The sequence below is a fragment of the Humulus lupulus genome, chromosome 7 (genome assembly GCF_963169125.1).
Source record: "Humulus lupulus chromosome 7, drHumLupu1.1, whole genome shotgun sequence".
In the NCBI taxonomy this organism is placed as follows: Eukaryota; Viridiplantae; Streptophyta; class Magnoliopsida; order Rosales; family Cannabaceae; genus Humulus; species Humulus lupulus.
In genome coordinates this window covers 155,531,664-155,555,233 of record NC_084799.1, presented here as the reverse complement: position 1 = coordinate 155,555,233, position 23,570 = coordinate 155,531,664, and the positions used below count along the sequence as shown (strand labels likewise).

The 23,570-nt window shown below is 41.0% G+C and overlaps 1 protein-coding gene across 1 annotated transcript in view; it reads left to right on the top strand.

Moving 5' to 3' along the window:
- LOC133792311 (uncharacterized) overlaps positions 1-23,329 on the top strand; it is a 41,193-nt gene extending 17,864 nt beyond the window's left edge. The window contains exon 3 of the mRNA XM_062230215.1: positions 23,018-23,329. Coding sequence (XP_062086199.1) covers positions 23,018-23,329 — 312 coding nt within the window. The remainder of the gene's footprint in view (positions 1-23,017) is intronic.
- The last annotated feature ends 241 nt before the right edge of the window (positions 23,330-23,570 follow it).

Here is a 23,570-nt window from a genome sequence, read left to right as displayed (position 1 = left end):
CAATTCCTATTACTTGTCTCTGTATGATATAAAATTGACTTACTATGTATTTTTTCTTATCTAGTTTCTCATGTTGTTGGTAAGGGCAATGAAAAGCTTAATCAGTAAGATTTTGGAGCCTACCTGTGAGCGTGTACATGTGGCCCGACCTTTGAGTGTCTGCACTTTCAAAAGAGAGTCTTTTGCTTATCTTTTAAATTATGTTGGGTTATCACCATACTTTGAATTGCTTTACAAGTTTAATATATATATATTTCTAGTGTGTGCACACATTATGTGAAAAGATTTTTCTGTATCCTGATTTTTGAGATATTTTAAATGTTATAAAGATTTTAATTCCCCAAATTTAGTGTTAGGATTTTTGACTCGTTACATTTCCAAACAAAACTACCACCACAATGACGTTACCCGTGGTCTAGGCTTCAAAACACAGTAGCTTGTTTCCCCAGCCACCACCGTTGAGTGGTGTTATTGCCGTATGTCGCCAGTGCTGTGTCGTGAGTCTTTGCGGCGACTATTACAGGAAAAAGAGACTTGTTTCGAGCTCCAATGTTCACCATCAATCTCGTATCGATCTCTTGAGCGTTGGGTATAAATTTCTAATCTTAAATTTAGTTATTTGTAGTTTCAGAACTTAATTGCATATAAGACTTTATTTGTGCTTTATGGTCTGTTGGGATGTCTTTGAATTTTTCTGTAAAATTGTCTGGCTGCTCTGGTGTAATTTTATGTCTTTATGCAGGCTTTGTGATTGTGGGAATTGTTCAAATTATAGCTATTATGTTGCTCGCCGTTTTTCTAGAAGAATAAAAGTAATTAACGAGTTAATTTTAAGATGTTATTCAAGCATAGTTTCCCATAAACCAAGTAGGGCAATGAATTTTTAATTAGTCACTCGTAGGAATGAATTTTAGTTTTGAGACCTTGTCTCAAAGCGTTGGGAATCTAAGGGACGATTTAATGAACGATCATCGCATGATCTAAAAATAATATGTAATTTGTGGTGATTTCTATAAGGGGCCAATTGAATAATTATGCTAGTATTGTTATAATTATTTTGTTCATAATTATACTGATAAGAGAGATTTTAATACAATATACCATCATGATTTCACTAGTATATTTCCTATAATAATATTGAAATAAGCTAATGATTTCTATAATTATTATGTGCTTTGAATGAATGAAAAAATGGTTTCCAAACATTCACGATTCAAGTTTTTATGAGAATGAGACTTAGAGATATTTTATTTATAATCACTTGAAGCTATGATTATGGATAAAGGACCAATTCGTTATTTTATACGAAATTAATTATGTGAATAATGGTTTTGTTAAGTATGTACTTAAGAAAATATTGATATAATTCACTTACCATGATAATTTAATAATTATTATGGTCATTGTTATTTACTATCAAACTAAGTTAATAGGCTAAGGACTTAAAGATTTTGTTTACAAATAAGGACCTCGTTTATAATCATCTTTACTAATACCGCTTTGGTAATATACCTGAGTTATTTTATTATTATTTATACTACTATGAATGATAGTATAACTTGGATCCTTAATAATAATAAGTATTTTATTGATATAATTATTAAGTGGCTATGATTTTTGTGGTGAAGAATACAATTAGATCATAATTAATATTATCATCGATGAAATTATTTCGTCATTAGTATACACTATTAGAAAAAGTGTATGTTTATAGTTATTTGATACTTACTTAATTATGGTCCATGTTTAGGATAAAAAAATAATAGAAAAAGCCGAGTTGATTGCTCTTGGTGAACAGTTTAAATTATCTAACGGCGTGAGGTAAATCACCTTGTGTGTTATGTGTGAATTACTTGTTTATGAGAATTCTTGATTATGTGTGTTCTTGGATTGTCTGATTTAATTATATGAGATGCTTTAGAAAATGAAGGCTTCTGATTTATAGGTATAGTTGCTTTTCTATGCAAGTGTCAATGATTGATTTTATACTTCTAATTGCATTGTCTATGCGATTGCGAATGATTGACTTGAGCTTATGCTAATATTGCACGAGCATATATTTATGAATGATTGGCGTGAACGAATTCTATGTCTCTATTATTGTAGATTACATATGCTTGATCGTGAATGAATTCTATGACTCTTTGTCTATGGATGATTGTTATGAATGACAAGATTTCTGTGATTTGTTATGTTGTAAGCCAACTTTTATTTTGTTTGCTACAAGAGGAAATGACTTGTGTAATGTGTGTTAGAATAGGGACACAAGCACATATATACCCTTGTTGTAGAAGGTTAACTAAGAGACCGTTGTCCTAGTGAGTGCTCAATATTGTGCAGTTTGATTCCACTTGTGAATGTAGTTTGAGTCCGCTTATTATTATTATTATGTTTGGTTAGAGTCTGTGATGATTTGCCAAAGAGCTGAGTACTCTTGTGAATGCGGTTTGCGACTACCTATTATTATTATTATTGTTTACCCAAAATTGGCTGCTGATGACGTGGCAAAGATTTCTCACACGTGGCAGAGTCAAAATAAGGAGATGTTGTTCAATTATCGACCAGCTACACCTTACTTCGTCAAACCTCACGATTAGATACGATCAGGCTGGTCGTATGATTCGGTTTATTTCCTTAAAAGGTTGTAATCTTGTAATAACTACGTTGATTATTTCCTCTTTATTACCTTGATACATGGATATTAAGGAGAGTTAAGGCCCATTGGCCCATGTAAGCCCCCTTGAGCCTATAAATATGCATGAGAGAGCTCAAGGAAGGGACTTTTGACTTTTGAATCCTTTCTCTGAATACTGAGAGAAAGAACATACAGTGCGATTATCCATCGTCTGGTTGTAATTCTCCCAAGGTTTGTGAAACTCAAAACCCTAGTTCTTTGATCACGACAATAGAATTCAATATTAATAATAGCACTAAGTGGACGTAGGTCATTGCCATCATTTGGGGCCGAACCATTATAAATCGTTTGCGTTTGTTCTTTATCATTAGATTCCATTATTGATTATCATCTCATTTCTTGTTGTATTTTTTATTCCGTGTCGTTGGCCAAATCGAGGGTCAACATTCTGGTGCTTTCATTTAGAGATTGATCAAGAAGCTGTAAGAGAATCTAACGGCAAAGACATCTAAGAAAGCTGGACCGGGCGCTGGCGCTGCATTATCTCAGCCACATCCTCCAAATGTGGCGGAGAATGAGCCACATTTAATGTTTGAAGAAGAGGAGTTGGATTCGAAAACGATGAGGGCAACACTGGGGGTGTTGCAGGATGAGTTGGCCAATCTGAGGGCTAATCAGGAAAATGCATCAGAGACCCTGGCGCTACAGCATAGGGAGATTGAGCGTCAGTGTTTTGAGCTGAACGAGCGGCAGGAGAACATGGATCGTCAGTAGAGGGATGCCACGGCCGCTCTTGAAGCAGTCATGCAATTGGCTCGAGGATAGGTTGCGCCAACCTCTCAACCGGATCGGCCACCAAGTGCGCCACCTTAGCAGGCTCCCAATCCTAGTCCTCCGCTCCAACCAGAAAGCCCTCAAAGGCCGGAGCAGCCACCTGTGGCTCAAGATGATGTCCCAGCTAGGGATCCTGAGCAGCAGCCTCCATCTCAGGCTGGTCAAGGAAATCCCTAGCGCTAGAGGCAGAATAGGGCTGGGCAGCCGCCCCGCAGCCCTAGACACCCATAGGATGAAGAGCCAAATCCACCGAGCAGGGGGCAGCATCTTTTCACCAACAGAAGGTATTACGAGTCGGGCTCTGTGGTCAAGGGCCCCCTATGGCATAGTAATGCACGGGGACCCAACAACCAGCACAGGCCTCCCCTTGACGCTCGAGAAATGCCAGCCCGAAGAAGAAATAGCGTGAACAACCGGTCACGCCGTAGTCAACCACAGTTTAGAGATGGCCATAACTATAATGAAGCCGATTCTAGCAGAGGGAATGCTGGTTGAAGGAATGAGGAAAGAGGTGGAGGCAGAAGCCATAACGCTGGGGGGCATCCTAGGCAACGTAACGTCTTTGATCGGCTAGGAGTTAGCGAGCAGAGACGCATAGATGATGATTTAAGGGACGTGCTTAATGACGGTCATGAGAGGCACGATGAGTACGCTCCCCCGGCACTTGTCACCCCAGCGATCCCAGAAGCGGTTCAAGCTCAGATTGATGCTCTGAACCAGGCAGTACAACAGTTGGTCAGGGGTCAAACGTCCCACATATTGTACAATCGGAGGAGAGGCACTCTGTTTGTATAGAGAATTGTTGTGGCAGAAGCCCTCAGCAAATTCAAAATGACTGTACTGCAAACTTTGATGGGTACGGAGACCCAGTATCTCATGTCAACAAATTTGAGATACAAATGGACATTAAGAAGGTGTCAGACGATGCCCGTTGCCGGATCTTCCCTGCAAGACTGTTCGATATTTCCCAGGAGTGGTTCTTTAAGTTCCCTCCTGCCAGCATAGTATCCTGGGAGATGTTCGTGAAGGGATTTTACGAACAATTCTATGTAGGTCGCGTACACCCCACAGAGGCCAACCAACTGGTCGAGATATGCCAGAAGGAGGGAGAGCCCTTGAAGGAGTATGTCCAGCACTTTATGAGAGCAGCGACTGGAGCAAAGACAGTGGGTGACGAAGGCAAGATGATGGCCCCAACTGCTAGGGTTAGGCACCATTCCCCCCTCTGGAGTAGCCTTAGAAAGAATGGGGTAAGAAGTACCCAGGAGCTTTTGGATCGAGCTAATCGATATATCAAGCTCGAGGACGCAATTGCCAATGAGGGGAAATCGCCAACGAAGGACAAGGGGCCAAAGGAAGAAACCACCAAGGCCGGCAACGGGTCAGAGAAACCCAATGGCAACGGCAAGGGCAACGGGAACGGAAATGGCAGGAATGGTGGAAAGCGGGCGAGCAATGAGCCCTCGGCTTCTGAGAATAAATGCCCCAAAAGCAATCGATATGAGCCAAGATTCACCAACTACACGGCCCATGTCGAAAGTCGAGCGAAAGTATACCAGGCGACCACCTCTAACGTGCCTTATAAGTGACCCGCGCCTATGAGGAAGGATATCTCTAAGAGAGATACCACAAAATTCAGTCGTTTCATAACGACTACGGACACAACACTAATGAGTGTAAACATTTGAAGGATGAAATTGAGTTCCTGATCAGGCAGGGACATTTAAGGAGATATGTGCGAGCTACAGGAGGGTCTCAATGAGAGGCTCAAGGTGGCAACGAGCAGGCGCCTGCACGCCAACGTTCGCCACCTTTACAGCCAGCTCCTATGGCAGGCACGTTACTTACCATCTGTGGTGGCCCACACCTTGCAGGGGATAGTGGGAAGGCAAGGGAACGATACGCTCAAACCCTACGCCACGTCCAGGACATCGAGATGATGAGTGTGGAGGATCGAGCACCAAAGAAGGCTCGAACAAAGGAGGAATCGATAACCTTCTCTAAAGACGATTCCCAGCACGTACGATTCCCACACTCCGATCAGTTGGTTGCGGACGTGCAAGTTGCCAACATGATGGTGAATAGGGTGTTGGTTGACACAGGGAGCTCGGTCAACATCCTATACAAGTCCTCGTTGGAAAAATGAAGTTTTCCGTTAAAGATTTGGAGCCATGCAACCAAACCATCTATGGATTTTCTGGCGAAGGGCTCGCCCCAACTGGGTCGATTAGGCTCCCAGTTATAGCAGGTACTGCACCTATTAACATGACATTACTCACTACTTTCAAAGTAGTTGATTGTCCTTCGGCATATAATGCTATAATTGGGAGGCCAATTCTGGTTGACCTGCGAGCCGTCACTTCAATATGGCACCTTGCCATGAAATTCCCAACAGACGCAGGGGTAGGATGCGTGTTGGGAAATCAGCGGGAAGCGAGGGAGTGCTACAACGCCTCGATAACTAAGGCGAAGAAAGGTGTATCGAGGGAAGTTCCCAGAAAAGAGTTGCAAATGGCAGTTGATGTACAAACCCAATCAAGTGATAATGTCACCAAATAGGGCGTTTGCCAAAGTGAGAATAATGACTTAGATCCTCACTTTTGGGATTTTGATGAAGAGATAGGACCCATCGAGGACCTTGAAGAGGTCCAACACGATGAAGAAGATCCGACCAGGGTTGTGAAAGTTGATAAAAACTTAAAAACAACAACAAAACAAGCACTGATGGATTTTTGAAGGATAACCAGGAAGTCTTTTCCTTGTCGAACAAAGACATGGACGGAATAGACCCAACAGTCATTAGCCATGTCCTAAACATAGACAAAAAATTTCCACCAGTGCAACAGAAAAGAAGGCTCCTCGACAAAGATAGATCAAAGGCTCTAAAGGAGGAAGTCGAGAAGCTGAAGGAGAATGGATTCATCAGGGTAGCGTTTTATCCGTCGTGGGTCTCTAATCCCGTGCTCGTTCCCAAGCCGAATAGCAAATGGCGAACATGCGTAAATTTCACAGACCTTAATAAAGCCTGCCCTAAGGATTGTTTCCCACTCCCCAGAATCGACTAGTTGGTTGATGCCACTGCAGGGCATGAGATTATCTCATACATGGATGCATACTCCGGGTATAACCAGATTAGTATGCATCCTCCTGACAAGGATCACACTAGCTTTCGGACTGACACAGGGCTTTATTGTTACAAAGTAATGCCTTTCGGTTTGAAAAAGGCTGGTGCAACTTACTAGCGACTGGTCAACCACATGTTTAAGGAGCTGATCGGGACAAACATGGAGGTATACGTCGATGACATGCTGGTTAAGTCGAAGAAGGCAGAAGGGCATATAGGGGAATTGCAAGAATGCTTCAACATCTTGAACAAATATTAGATGAAGCTGAATCCCCTCAAGTGTTCCTTCGAAGTAGGATCAGGGAAGTTCTTGGGATATATAGTAAACTCGTGAGGAATTGAGGCTAATCCTGAAAAGATCAAAGCCCTCATCGATATGAAATCGCCAGCAAAGATTGAGGATGTTCAAAGCTTCACCGGAAGAATTGCTGCTTTGAGTAGATTTATTTCCAAATCTACTCAGAGGCAACAAAAAATTCGAATGGACAAAGGAGTGCGAACAGGCTTTTCAAGCATTGAAGATGCACAAGTCGCAACCATCGGTCCTATCAAAGCCGGTTGATAGAGAAACTTTGTTCATCTACTTGGCGATCATAGAATACGCTGCTAGTGATGTCTTAGTAAGAGAAGAAGAAGGCGTGCAGAAGGCTGTTTATTATGTAAGAAAGAGGCTAATTGGAGCGGAGCTGCGATATCCACCTATTGAAAAGTTAGCCGATTGCTTAATTTTAGCCTATAGGAAGCTGCGACCTTACTTTCAGGCCCACCCAGTTATGGTTTTGACTGACCAGCCTCTATGGCAAGTTCTGCAAAATCCAGAAGCTACAGGTAGATTATTGAAATGGGCGGTCGAACTTGGGCAATTCGATATCTCTTACTTGCCACGAGCAGTGATAAAAGGGCAAGCCCTGGCTGACTTCATCACAGAGTTCACTGGACTTCTAGATAGCGAGCAGCTAGAAGCATCTGAAGAACCTGAGCCTCAAAACTAGACTCCCTCATGGAAGTTGTTCACGGACGACTCCTCTAATGAACATCACGCAGGAGCAGGTGTGATTCTGATAACGCTTGAGGGGCATCGATTTCACTGCGCAATCAGGTTTGACTTCACTGCTTCTAACAATGAGGCTGAGTATGAAGCATTGCTCGCTGGGTTACGATTGGCCAGGGACATGAACATGGAGGCAATTGACATCTATAGTCTCAGCTGGTGATAAATCAGGTCATGGGAAAGTACCAGGCTCGTGGCTTAAAGATGGTCGCTTACTTAAACAAAACGAAGGATCTATTAGCACAGTTTGATAAGTACACCCTTCAACAAGTACCTCGCGACCAGAATTCAAACACTGATGCTTTGGCCAAATTAGCAAGTGTGAAGGATGCTGATAATTTGAACATAGTGCCAGTTGAACGACTGTCTGTGCCAAGCATCAAAACAGAGGAGACTACTTTGGTGATCCAGGTGACGGACACATGGATGGCACACTACATAGAGTATCTAACACAAGGCATGTTACCAACAGACAGAAAAAAAGCCAGGACCCTTCAGCGGCAGGCCGCTAGGTAGATCCTGGTCGATGGAATCTTGTATCGAAGGGGATACTTAATGCCACTCCTCAGATGTATTTTGAAAGAGAAGGCCAAGGAATTGATGAAAGAGGAACATGAAGGCTTTTGTGGGGACCATGCTGGGGGTCAAAGCTTATAAAAAAAGATCCTAATGCAAGGATACTTCTGGCCAACAATGAATGAAGACTCGATGGAATTTGTGCAAAGGTGCGACAAGTGCCAGAGGTTCTCCAAAATCCCATGAGCAGCCCCTAATGAGCTGAAATATATGCAAAGTCTGTGGCCATTCGTAGTCTGTGGTATAGATTTAATCGGATCTCTCCCTACAGGAAAGGGCGGTGTCAAGTATGTTGTGGTTGCTGTGGATTATTTCACTAAATGGGTCGAAGCTGAGCCACTCGCAACCATAACGACCAAGAAAGTGCTGGATTTTGTGGTCAAAAACATTGTGTGTCGCTATGGATTTCCAAAGAAGATGTCTCAGACAACGGCATACAGTTTGATAGTGAGCTGTTCACAGATTTTTGCGAACGACATGGAATTGTCAAGAGTTTTTTTTCAGTCGCTCATCCTCAAGAAAATGGACAAGTCAAAGCGGACAATAAAACGCTAAAGGATACTCTGAAGAAAAGACTTGAGGAGGCTAAGGGGGCATGGCCGGAGCAATTTCCTGAAGTCCTTTGGTCAAACAGAACTTCCCATCGAATAGCAACAGGCCATACTCCATTCTCCTTTGCTTATGGGTATAAGGCTATGTTGCTTGTTGAGCTAGATCCATCGTCACATCGAAGAATAACGTACAATCAAGACTCTAATAGCCAACTATTAATGGAATCCCTGGATTTAGTTGATGAGAAGCGTGAGCAAGCCCAATTCCGAGTAGCTGCTTACCAGCAAAAAGTCGCCAAGTATTTCAATTCTAAAGTACGTGAAAGGAAGTTCAATGTTGGAGATCTGGTACTTCGAAGAGTTTTCCTAAACACCCGCGAATAGGCTGCTAGAGTACTCCGACCTAATTGGGAAGGACCATACCAGATTGAAGAAGTCCTCCATCTAGGCACCTATAAACTTGCTCCCTGAAATGAAGATCTCATTCCTCGCTATTGGAATGGAGAACACCTGCGCAAGTACTATCAATACACAATTATTCTTAAAGAATTGGCTTGTATTAATTTTTCTTTTTACAAGTTATGAAAAAGGGTTGGTCATTTTACATGAATAATCACTTATAAGTGTAAGATCTTATTGATCACTCGTGCAGACATGTTTTGTCCATTTATTACGAGAAATATAAGGGACTGTACGCAACCAGTCATTCTTGCGAATCATTGTATTTAATACAAGTATTTGCTCATTACGTGTGTTGTTTTGCTGTATTATCATTTTAATTCCTTTGCTCACAGCAGTAATGTTCGAACAATTTTGGTCAAGGCAAGTGACTAAGGACCTAATGCTCCTCAATCACTTGGGGGGCATATAAGGCATCTAGTAAGCAAAGCATATCGAAAGGTATGTAAACACATGAGCAAAATAAGTGAAAGCATGCTAAAGTACTTAGAGGTAAAAATAGGATCCCGGTTTGACACTATAGACTTAGGAACCCATGGAGACGTACAATCTCCGTCACATACAACTCTGCATACTGATCCACAGTATAAGTCGTCCTCACCGACAGAAAGTGAGCTGACTTGTGTATTTGTCTTCTATCACCCACACCGAGTCATGTAGCCCCACCGTCCTGGGTAAACCTCCCACAAAATCCATCGTAATATCCTCCCATTTCCACTCAGGAATACCCAAAGGTTGCAGCAACCCCGCTGGTCGTTGATGCCTAGCCTTCACATGTTGACAAGTCAAACACCTGGCCACGTACTCTACCACATCCTTCTTTATCCCAGCCCACCAATACAACGTCCGTAGATCCTGATACATCTTTGTGGTGCCTGGATGAAGTGAGTACGGCGTAGTATGAGATTCATCCAGTATCTCACGTCTAATCCTCATATCAGTCGGAACACAGATCCGACCTTGATAACGTAACAAACCAACCTCAGAGATAGAATAATCCTTAGCCACTCCCGCTGAGACATTCTCTCTAACTTCCTTTAAATGTACATCTACCAACTGACCCTCCTTAATTCACTGTAGTCGGGTAAACTGCAAAGTAATATTGGCCAACCTGCCCACCACCAACCCTATCCTCGCCATGGACATCTCTTCTGCCAATTCCCTCGATATCTGCGTAGAACTAAACAGCTGTCCAGGGCCTCTCCGGCTCAATGCATCCGCCACTACATTGCCTTTCCCTAGGTGGTAAAGAATGTCACAGTCATAGTCCTTCACCAACTCCAGCCAACGCCTATGCCTCATGTTTAGGTCCTTCTGCGAGAATAAGTACTTCAAACTCCTATGATCAGTGTATATCTCGCACTTTTCTCCATACAGATAATGTCGCCACACCTTTAGTGCTAATACCACCACTGCCAACTCTAGATCATGGGTAGGGTTTCGCTGCTCATACTCCTTCAGCTGTCGTGATGCAAAAGCTATAACCTTCTCATTCTGCATGAATACACAGCCCAAACCCAACCTCGTGCGTCACAATATACAACAAACTATCCTCCCTTTGAAGGAAGACTCAACACAGGTGTTGTAATAAGTCATCGCTTCAATTCCTGAAAGCTATTCTCGCACTTGTCTGACCAAACCAACTTCAAATTCTTCCATGTCAATTCTGTCATCGGTGCAACAATCTTCGAGAACCCTTCCACAAACCATCTATAGTAACCCGCTAATCCGAGGAAACTTCTAACCTCTGAGCTTTCCTTGGCCTCGGCCAATCTTTCACTGCCTCCACCTTAGATGGATCCACCTTAATCCCATCCTCACCAAAAATATGTCCAAGGAATGTCACTTCTGGTAGCCAAAACTCACTCTTCTTAAACTTGGCATATAACCGGTGCTCTCTCAACCTCTACAAAACCTATCAAAGATGTTGCTCGTGCTCTGCCTCTGAACTGGAGTACATTAGGATGTCGTCGATGAAGACAATCACAAACTAATCCAAGAAGTCCTTGAACAGTCTGTTCATTAGGTCCATGAAGGCTGCTGGGTCATTGGTCAAACCAAAATACATGACCAGATACTCATAGTGCCCATAACTCATTCCGAAGGCCATCTTTGGTATATCCTCATCCTTGATCCTCAGCTGCTGATAACCAAATCGAAGAACAATCTTTGAGAATACAGTCTTTCCCTATACCTAATCAAACAAGTCCTCGATCCTTGGTAGAGGATACTTATTCTTAATAGTCAAATTTTTCAACTCCGTGTAGTCAATACACATCCTTAGTGTCTCGTCCTTCTTCTTTACAAACAAAACCGAAGCACCCCATGGCAAGTAGCTAGGACTGATGAACCCTAAATCAAGAAGCTCCTATAACTGTGTCTTCAATTCCTTCAGTTCTTCTGGTGCCATCGTATATGGTGCCCTCGACATTGGCTTTGTCCCCGATGCGAACTCAATAACAAACTGAATCTCCTTGTGTGGCGGCAGCCCCAGTAAACACATCCAAGAACTCACGAACTAATCAGGTCTCTCCCGGCCCTATTAGAAACACTCTGGTAGTATATACCACACTAGCCAGGAAACCTATACATCCTCCCTGTAATAGGTCCCTAGCTCTTAGCGCTGATATCAAGGGTATGCGGGGTCCACATACCGCACCCAAGAACACAAAGGGATCCTCTCCCTCAGGCTCAAAAGTCACCATCTTCTTCCAGCAATCAATGGTAGCCCTATATCTGACCAACCAATCCATCCCTATAATCATGTCAAAATCCTCCATACCTAACTCAATTAAGTCCACTGACATCTCCCTACCATCTACCACCACTAGCAGCACTCCATCTCCTAGACACTACCACTTCCCCTGTAGGCAATATAGTCTCGAACCTCGTAGTACAGAATTCACTAGGTCTACACATTATATCAATCACCTTACTAGAAACAAATGAATGTGTACCAACGAAGTCAATCAACACGGTATTAGTAGAGCCAGTCCTAGAAAGCTGACCTATCACCACCGAGGGACTAGCCTCGGCCTATGTCAAGGTTAACACTTGAGTTGGAGTCAAGCTCTCCACCTTCCCTGCTTCTCCTTTCTTCACTATGAGGTAGTCCTTCTTGAGGTGTCCCACCACCCCGCACACATAATAGGCCTTGGTCCGACATTCGCCCGGATGGCGTCTTCTGCACCTCGTTTACTTTGGGTAGCTCATCCATGTGTCACTGCCTCCCTAGGGGCCACCCTGAACATCCCGACCCCTCTTATCAGGACTAACAGTGGTCGATGTGTCAGGGGTCTTCCTCTTCAGATCATTGGGGCCTCTGCCCTTACCAGAACCTAAATATGGAGGCACCGTCCTGCGAACCTCCCGTCTCGCATCATTCTCCTTCCAAATCTTGTTTTTCGCCTCCTCAGTGGTAAGAGCCTTCTCAACAGCCTAGGCATAAGTCATCCCCCAAGTTCTATTGTAATTCTTACATCCTGGGCTATCATAGCATTAAGCCCTCTGATAAATCTGTCCTGGCTAGCTACATCAATAGGCACTAAGTCTGGTGCAAACTTCACAAGCCTATAAAAATTCAGAGCGTATTTTGTAACTGTCATGGTACCCTGATCTAAGCCCACAAACTCATTTACTTTCGCTGCCCTGACGGCAACGTTGTAGTACTTTTGGCTGAAGAAGTCCTTGAATCCATCCCAACCTAGAGTAGTAACATCTCTATTCTGTGATGCCAGTTCCCACCAAATACTGGCATTCTCTCTCAACATATATGTGGCACAGGCCACCAGGTCATTACCTTCTACCCTCATGAAATCTAGGATAGCGATAATCATACTCATCCACTATTTGGCCTTCTATGGATCTGGTCCTTCCCTCGACCGTGGCGGACGAGCTACTTACTATGTACATTTCGCCCCCAGAGCTCTCCAAATCGGGATTGGTCTACCTTACTCTTACCTTTACCTACACCACGTAGCACCCATGAGCCAAGGCCTAGCAAGAAAACCATAAAGCATAGCATGAATAATACAGACAATCAAATGATCCATAAGCACAATTAAGCAATTATTCAGCATGTCATAACGATCATCTAATTAGAGAGGATAATCAATTATTCAAAAGTCATTCATTTAAGTATTTAACAAGCAATAAGCAATAGATTAGCAATGGTAAACATATCAATAATTAGCATACAATACTCAGGGTCGACGCCCCTAGGTCGCACCCTCTATTTAACCCACTGACTCCGGCTCGCTTAGACCAAGCTCAGTGATCATCTAGCTAACCTTAGCTCTCAATGGTCGGCCACGTCCTGTGAGCAAATATCAGTCTGGACACTCTTAGGCTTTTTATTTCAGGCTCACACGACGTATCATAATCATACAACATTTGTATCCAAATATAGGGAACCTTATTCCAAACATAGCCACACAAACGGGTGCAGTTTTCTTACCTTTAATTTATGAGCGAAGAAGGTGAAATGGTTCCAAGCACGATCCTTAGCTCCAAGACTTGGCAAAAAACCTAGCGACAATACATAAATGGTATTTCGATGAGTTTAAATTCCAAAGAACAATCTTGGGACCAAACTTGCGCTCTCAGGTCCTCTAACTCCACCAAAAAAAATTGTGAAACCGTCCCCTGAGCCCCTGAGCAAAACCCTAAAAAATTACCCAAAAACCAAGTTCTGAAAGATGAGTAGCACTACAGCACTACCTATTAGGCACTACAGCGCTAGAGTTAGAGACACTAGCCCCCAAAAGCGCTGCCTAGCGCTGTAGCGCTCCCAACCTAGTGCTACAGCTCTACTACCAGAAATGTGATTTTCTGGGTTTCTGTCTTCGAATCTCCCCAAGCGAAAGCTCAAAAATTTCCCCCCAATCATCAGCCAAACACAAATTTGAATAAATAAATCACTATAACTCACCCAAACAACCTAATAACATCAAAAACTTAGCTAAAAACCTCACCAAACACATTAATCAAAACTAAGCTTTGAGGCTCAAGAACACTAACTAAAAACTAGAAAACTTCTTAGAAGATTGAAGGAATCCTTACTTTTAGAGAGGAATTCGACCCTAGGTTGTCTCTAATTGCACTCCAAGCTTCAATTCCTCAAATTCCCAAGTTTAATTCCTTAAAATTTCATCCAAAAACCTAAATTCAGAAATCAAACTCAACTAAAACTTAACAAACTTAAAGGTCTAAAACCTAACCACAATGGCAGCTAAATCCTCTGCTTCAATCCTCCCATCCTTGAGCTTAGATTCCCAGACTTCCCAGATTATTCTTGTCAACTTCTAGACTCAATCAAAGCTTAGTTTCCTTCTGCTAATTCAAAGCCCCAACACAAGAGTGAGTGAGAGAGAGGAGTATGTGAGAGAGAAGGGGCAGGGAGGATTTACTTCATTCTGTTTTAATCCTAAGTAAATCTCAATATATCCCTTTATGGAAAAGACCAATTTTCCCTCCCACACAATACTTCATCCGTTAGTCAATCTAAGGGTATAATGGTCATTGCTCCCAATTCCCGCTAATTCCTCAAATATTCCTAACATTTATTAATTAATCCCATCTTCCAATTAACTTCTAATTATTTATCCAATGTCTAATAATCCCCAATATATTTTCTAAATTCTCGAAAATACCCCAGGCTCCCCCAAGCTGGGTATAAATCCTCATCGTGACTATTTTGCCAATTTGCTCACTAGGACTATCTCGAGCCATACACTGCAAATATATCCTAATAATAATGTGGTCTCCACAATTTATCACATATAATCACAATTATGCCCTCAACGGGACAAAATTACAAATACGCCCTTAAAAGCTAAACAGGGCTCACATGCATATTTAATTCTCATAAACATGCATTTCACGTATCCATGTATAATCATGCATTAAATCATTAAATCATACATAAATGAATTATGCCTTCTCGGCACACTAATCAAGGCCCTTAAGCCTTATTAGTGATTTTGGGTCGTTACATATTGATTTCTCCTCGATTCGATTTTTTTTTTGTATTTCCTCCAAAGAATAATCCTCATTTTCATGAAGGATTCTTTTCTTATAGCTCCTCCAAGTTGATGGTAATTTTGCAACTATTGCACCAACTTGAAAGGCCTCGGGAAGCTCAATCTTCAAAATTTTCAATTTGTTAACAATTATTTGAAGCTCACAAATTTTAGGAATAATAGTTTTATCACCAAAAAATTTGAAATCAATGTATTGAGAAATGAAAAACTTTTTGGTACTTTCTGTTGGGAAAACTTTATACAGGATCTTTATTTATTTTCATGTATATCTAATATTAAACAAATTAATACGAGATAGCCTAAAACATGTTTCTAAAATTGAATTCAAAGAGAAACAAAGACAAGAATACTTACAATATACGCAGTGGAATGAAACAGTCCTTCCTTCAGTTTCTCTAACTCTTGTATCCTCTCTATCGCAGAGTATTATCAAGAAACTGAACCGATCTTCTATTTTCTTCACAATCTTCCAATGTATCCTTAGAACCACCTAGACTAGTGTGGGCAATTCTCAACACATGAGATAGATATAGAGAGAAGAAGAGAAAATAACAAAGAGGCTTAGAAAAGGACTTGTGTTTAGAGAGAATCTAAAACTATTAGAAAACCAGTGATTAAACTTATATTTTGACTTCTCTCTAAGCACTCCTTTTATAGAATCAATTAGTCCATTTAATTTAATTAAAAAATCAATAAAATAATAGTCATTTTGAAGCCCTAGGTAGAAATTATCAAGGGCTATAGGCCCGTGAAATTTCCCATTTGATTATAAGCCCATTGGACTTAAAATCAAGGCCTGTATTATTTTCTATTGATTTTATTAATTAAATAATTATTTAAATCCTTTATCAAATTAATTATTTATAATTTGAACCTTGATTTAAATTTATTTATTAATTTAGATACCAATTTATCTTAATTAATAAATCTGCCATAATTTCTCTTTTCTTATCAAAATTACATAACTCTGTGAAACTATCCAAAATTGACCGGTCCACTTTGATAATTCTAATTGATAATTAAATAAATTAATTGAGACTATCTAGATGATTTTATCCAAGGTACAATGGGGACCATGGGCCTATGAAATCAAGCTCCAATAAGTTATCATAAATCTAACAAATAAATTTACTAACTTATTAATTCCTCATGACTCCACTATAGACTCGGAATTGCACTCTTGAATTCATAGAACGCTCTATAACAAATATAGATACACTATTAATTATCCATTGTTACAACCATAATTGTCACTCAATCCTCTATAGACGGTCTACAATGAGATAGGACTAAAATACCGTTTTACCCCTCATTTTATTTTTTTCTTAAAATACTTAGTTTCTTGTAAATGATATTTAAGTAAACTAATTATATTACTGAAATGAGATCTCTATCATTTAACACCTTGAACTAAACTAAAAGGAAACCATCGTTTCACTTGTCCATCAGAAGCTATAGATGTTCATATCTATGATTAACACTCCCACTCAATTATACTACCGAGTTCCCAAGATGTAATTATGGGCTAGTCCGTAGGGTAAGCTGGTAACGGACAAGTCAAAGAACTCAAATAATATAATCAGTTAGAATACTAACCACTCATAATTGAGATTGAATTGACCTGTGGTCAACTATATGATATGACTAGAATAGATAATAATGGTATGTTTACTTATCTTATCAACTGTCAATATCGGTCCTGTCCGTTGTGACTAATACATTCGATCTTATCTACTTTGCTAATGTTCTGGAAAGAACATAACACTGTAATGTGTAAGTAGATCATATCGTAGATTGGCAAGTCAGTGTAAATCCGGTGCACTGACTAACTTATTTTGAACATATAATCATATTTATATTCCACTGTGATTACGTCACTATAAATAAGATTAGCTATATGCTTGGGATTTAATAGAAGTTTATATTAAAGAAATAATCATGAAAATAAAACATGTGAGCAAAGTGATTAACCAAGTCAAAAAATGATTTCTATTCTTTTATTGATAATAAAATGAGATTACAAAGAATTTGGGTTTTAATTAGGGCATAATACCCCAACACTTTCTTCTTCCGACTTGAATTTTGTCTCAAGTGCATCCCGAATCTCCTTTGTAGACTTGGTCTCCGTATAGAGTTCATAGAGCCTATCAGATATGGCATTGAGGATATGACCCCTACAAAGAAGATTCTCCTACTCTCTCTTCCTTCCTTTCTCCACCACCATGGTAGTGTCTTTGTCGAATGGCACCGGGAGAGGTTCAAGGGTGGACTCTAGGATGTAGGCGATCTTGAGAGTGGTCAAGAGGAATCTCACCTTGTCTTGTCACCTAGTAAAATTTGATCCATCAAACTTATCCAACCTGACTAGGTCTTTGTTCATGATCTTGATGGTCTCACCATCCATTGAAACAAATAAGGGGTAACTTTTGAATGTTAGATATATATATATATGTATTGCCTCAATGGAAAATATAAGACTCTTACAACTCTAAGAAAAATAATACAAATGACAAGATGATTGATTTAATAAGATTTCAACTCAATAACAAAAAAATACAAGTAATTGTAGAAATCTGTAGATGAAGAGAATAATAGAATATAAAACTCTATAAAATAGATACAAATAAACTAGAAGTAGTAGATGAAAGATGTAGAAGATATTACAACTCTAAAACAAAAGATACAAACAACGGTGTATATAGAAAATAAGAGAAAGATATGGAAAAGCAATAGTATAAAAAGGAAGAATAAGAACAATAAACCAAACTCTCACTCACATGACCAAAGTGAAGAGCATTGGGGATCACCAACTTCAATAAGGTTTACAACCTTTGTCCAAATGCTTATTTCCCCTTATCTCAAGCGCTAAGGGAACTCTCACAATGGGAAATAGCTGTATGGAATAAACAAGCCTCTATGGTGAATTTTAGACAAGTTCTCTAGTTGATAGAAATTGGTATGTCTTACAAATGAGCAATTGGCTCCTATTCGTAGAGTTTTGAGATACCCTATGAATTTCAAATTCCACGAACCCCCATGGTTGTTGCCAATGTTTGATTGGAGTTTATGGAATGAAAAAGGAGTTTTGGGAGTTACATCTGTTGTTAGAACTATTCAAAGTGGAAATGGAAAAATGGCTTTGGCTGTCATCTTCACTGGCCGAGGCCATAGCTATTCCTGGCTACGGCCATGAGCCTTTGCTCCCCAGGCCACAGCCAGGAACACTTGTGGTCATGGCCATAGCTCATTTTCAGCATATTTTTTTGTGCAATTTTTCCAAACGGTTCTACACTCTTCCCGCATGACTTTGTAACCTCCAAACGCATTATGGGGGTTAAAATCATGTCTCCAACAGCCATGTAACTTATGACTTTGACAAATTCAAATCAAAATGTGTAACATCAAATCTACACCTTATTGGGTAACATTAGGGAGTTACAAATTTGTAACTATTTTTGTAACCCCAAATATTTTACACATTTTGATATTCGCACTATCCAAAAATGTAAGTCTCATATATATTGTTGACGTAGTTTTTGGTCAATTTAATTATGAAGAGCATTAAACAAGAATATAGAAAAAATAGAAGAATTCATAGGATTTTTATGTGGTTCAGCAGTTACAATCTGCCTAGTCAATGAGTCACTCTTATTATCGCTACTCTCTCAAAGCTTTGAATGAAAGCTATTTGGCAAAGTTTTCTCCAGTACAATTTGTACGTGCCTACAAATGAATTACTCTGAGATATTTATAGACCTGGTTGTAAGGATATCTTCCCCCAACTTAGGGAAGCTACAATCAGGCATTCAAATTTGAAATAAATACGTTAAATGCAACAATTACATAATATCCCATGATAAAAAGGGTTTAATAAATGGTAATAATGAATCCCTAGGAAATAGTGATTTCCTAACAGCCTTTTCGTGTAACAAATGCGTCATTGAGCTCAATCGTTGTGTTGACGCGCTTTTTAGACTGGCCAATCTTCGAGCTCATCATTCTAGTTGTAACCTGCTCCCCATCCACTAATTTGGTCGAATACTTTCCTTGGAGAAGGTTGGTGTCTTCGAGCCTGCAGCTCCAGCTTGAACGCTACGACTCCTGCTCGAACGCTAGTAACAGATCTAGAATCGTGTGTCAAACTATACAAGTGTACTGCTAACACTTTTTATTTTCGAGCTTACTCTTTTTTTCCTACATTTCTAGGCTATTTATTTAATCTCGAAATTTTTGTGTAACATTTTTCCCCCTCAAATGTGTTTGTTTGAATCTTCTGAGAAGGAATCTTTTGAACTTCACTTTCAAAAAACGAGCCCTCCTACAACACTCGTGTGTGGACATGTGTCACCAGGAAATTTTTTACCAAGAGTACTTGAGTACCCTTTTACCTACACACATCCTAACCTATTCTCTTTTTTCCATCAGCTTTTTGAAATCAAACGTGATCAAGGGTTCAGATCCACCCGACCTATACTATTCCTCTTGCCTATATATATACTCCCTTCTTCCCCATTTCTTTCACTTTTGAATTTTATTTTCCATTAAAGAAAACACGAACCAGAGCCTTGTATGTTTTCTAAGAAAAAACCAAACATATTAGGAATCCTCCGATTCCCTACTCGATCCCCATTCGAATGCGTGTTTTCGAGGATCTCTATGAATCGTCACTATCAGTCAACTCTATGGTTTTTTCATCAACTCCCAACATGTAAGTTTTCCAAACTATTCTTCGTATTTTACATGTAAATCTCACTATTACTTACTGTATTTTCTAAAATCTATTTAGGCTCAAGGTTTAGTAAAAACCAATGAAAATGGAACCTTTTTTTTTATGTTATGGGGCTATTGGCTTTTAGGTTTCGTGTAGCTTAAGGAAAAGGGGTTTGAATTAAGGTTTTAACGCACGTATCTTGATAATATATCCATTTTGGGTAATTGCCCACTTTTTTCCTAGGAATTTGTGATACTCTCAAACTGATAGTAACCACCCCACTCTCGCGAGGGTACACTATCGATGCTCCAAACATTTTAATAGTTTGGTCCTGACATTTATGTTAATCTCGCCATTTTGAGCCTTCAGGCTCAAATAAGGAAATCTTGTTATCTCTAGCTTGTAAACTTGAGGATCAATATTTATTCTTTTCCAATCTTTTTAAATAATGGGCCCTCACCTTTTTCTTTCTTCTTAGATGTCACAGTTTTCAGAGAATCGGTGGGGGCCCACGCTGGCGATCCCTTATCACCCACCGTCTCCTCAACCTGAGTCACCTTTTACTCAAAACAAACAATAGATCCAAAGAATGTCTCGAAAAGGAAGAGATCCGAGCTCACTTTCGACGTCAGATTGAGGAGGTCAAAGAGGTAAAAAGGAAGAGGCTTTGGTTTTCCATTTATCCTGATCCGGATCCTAAGATTTGACCAATCCCTTTAGATCCCAAGTGTAGGGTCACCATAGCTTATTCTCCCAGGGAACTCTCATTTAGTCTCATGGAGGGTTCATCAAACTGACCATCCACACTTGGAGAGCTCCTTCTTCGAGGTTGAACCTTACCAAAGTTTAATCACCTCGACCCAGAAGATTTCAAAGCTGCTGTCTTGCCATGGGTTAAAGCTATCTGGTAAGCTAATGTGCTGACCAATCAGCTCCAAAGAGAGGGGTTTCTTTTCTCCTGTCAAAGACAACCCTGAGAGGAAGGTTAAGCTCGCGGCCTGGAGTCGCGAATACATGTCAGCTGGGGCTTTACTGCCTCTAATGGATTATTTTTGGTACTTCATGGACTATGCTGGCATCGCCCTGTTCCAGAGTGTCTTGACCGCTCTTAGATCCTTATACCATGAGATGAAATGGTACGGGCCTTCGACATGGGAGATTGTATATCTCTTCTGCCTCAAGAGCAACCCTTCTCAAGGTCATGATGGAGACGAGTTTTATTATCTGTCGAGCTACCTGAAGGAGAGACGGTTGTTCGAGGATATCCTTAACCATCCTCCCAACTTCAAGACCATCTTCTTCTGCACAGACGATCTCGCTCCCTCCCATTTCTACTCGTTTCAACGGATTCGTAAGTATCTTGTTATGGTTCTTTGATCTCTATTTTCCATTTGAGATAAAAATGCTCATTCAATCTTTTCTTGTCGCCAATTATCACCGCCCACAACCTACAGAGGCCATGAAGGACCATAGGGAAAACATCCTTATGGTCGGAGATCCCTCAACTACCTCCTTCATGAGGACAAGCTCCAGCTTTGTGTCCTTCTTGGTGAGGGTGAGTCCACAGATGACTCGGGAATTCACAAGTACATGAGGTGGGAAGATATCACAATTCCAATAGCCAAGCTTCTTGCTAGGGGGAAGCACATGAGTTCGAGATCACGCGTCCGGTAATGAAGGACAAGACGAGACATCCATGAGCTCGTCTAAAGAAGGTAAAGTTGGGCTTGACCTATCAAAATGGTCTCCGACCCTGCTTAGACAGGAACCCAACGTCATAGTCTTATTTAATGATCCCCAAAATAATTATATGATCTAGTCAGGGGTAGATATTAAAGTACATAGGTTTGATAGTTGGTTGGGGAGACACCAAACGATCTATAGTCTAAACGAGGTTCTGGATGGGATAGTCATCCAGTACATGACAAACGACTATAGGGACCTTTCAAGGATCTCCCCTACTTTTAGGAAGGGGACTCCCTTAGCCTCTTCTGAAGATAGGGGATGTCTTGGTCCCTAAGTTTGAGCTCATTGTTAAAGTTTTATAAGTTCTCTTTTCTTAACATAACGATCTTTGTTCTCTTTTTCAGGTGAGATGGATTCTGATCTGGACAATATCATTGGGATGCCTCCCAAGGCCCAAGGCAGTAAGAAGGGACGCGCCACCTCAAAGAAGGGCATCCATCCTTCGAAGGCCGTGAGGGTTACTGAGGACCCTCTCTTGGCGACCTCGAAGGCTGCCCCCAACGAGCCCAAGGCCCACATTCCTGTCGTTACGCAGGTGGCCAAGGATGCCTCTCTCGTGACCTCAAAGACAGCAACAAATGAGCATCAAACTGTCATGCCTTCTCCTTAGAGAAAGAAGACCCCTCTTCCTCCTCCTTGCCTAGTCCCCGCTGGGGACAAACCCAAGAAGGGCATAGACTTTTCGACCCTAAAACGCACAGGTGTCCTGACTCTGACCATGGTGCGAAGTTTTGTGTCGTGCTGCACATGCCAGAGTACCCCTTGAAAAATGTGGCTGAGAGCCTAGAGGCTGACTTATGCGCATACTTGCTATCCCGAGCAGACTAATCATGCAGCAACCTCGATGCTAACGTATGGAAGTTTCTAAAGGGAGATAACACAATGGTTCTCTTCAAAAAGACTATGGAGCTCGTGGTTTCTGTAAGTCTACTTTACTTAAATTTTATTTTCACGATTATTTGTTTATATATCTAACTGCTACAGTATTTTCTTTAAGACTCTCCTTGGTTTCATACGCCAGGGCTCCCTTCTCTCCTCGAAAATAGCTGCTGCCGAGACCTTCATAAAACAACGCCCACCAGGCTCGAATCCGAGTCGAGGAACACCTAAAGGAGGTCAAGGGAGCCTAGACTAAAGTTGATGGTTTTCTCAAGGAGGCAAAGGAGACCCAAGCCCGAGCTGAAACTTCGCTCCGAGAGACCTGGGAGGCCAAAACCAAAGTCGAGGATGCCTTGAAAGCTTCCCCGACGAAACTCGCTTCTTCCGATGTCAATGCTAATCATTTGTAGGCCAAGATTGACACAAGGACATCTAACTTCGACGCCACCAAGGCCGAGATCCATCGCCTGAAGGAGAAGAAGAAATGCATGCTCGAGGAATTCAAGGCCAAGAAGGAGTGGGCCACCGACCGGGCCATGTATAGGATTAGGTCGCTGAACCCTAATATGGACACCTCATTCCTTTTGGATAAGGAGGAGGAGTTCCTAACCAAGTTGAAGGCTCAGTTGGCCAAGGAGGAGGTAACTTGTACTACCTTGAATGGTTTCGATGAAGAGGAGAATGGTGAAGAAGCTAAATCTGCTTCTGCTAGCCAGAAATGATCCATGTTTCTACAAGGGTTGCGACCCTTATATTATATTTTGTAATTAACCATTTTTGATGCTCTTTGGCCAAAGATTATTATAACTTGATGTTTGAGTTATTTATATTTTAATGGTAGTTTATATTTTATGCTTAAATCTCTTTCTCAAAATCTTTATGCATAGTATCTAAAATCTTTAGGCCTGAGCATTCCTGCCAAGGGGTCTCGTGTCGTCAAAAAAACTCGTCTGAGCACCAAAT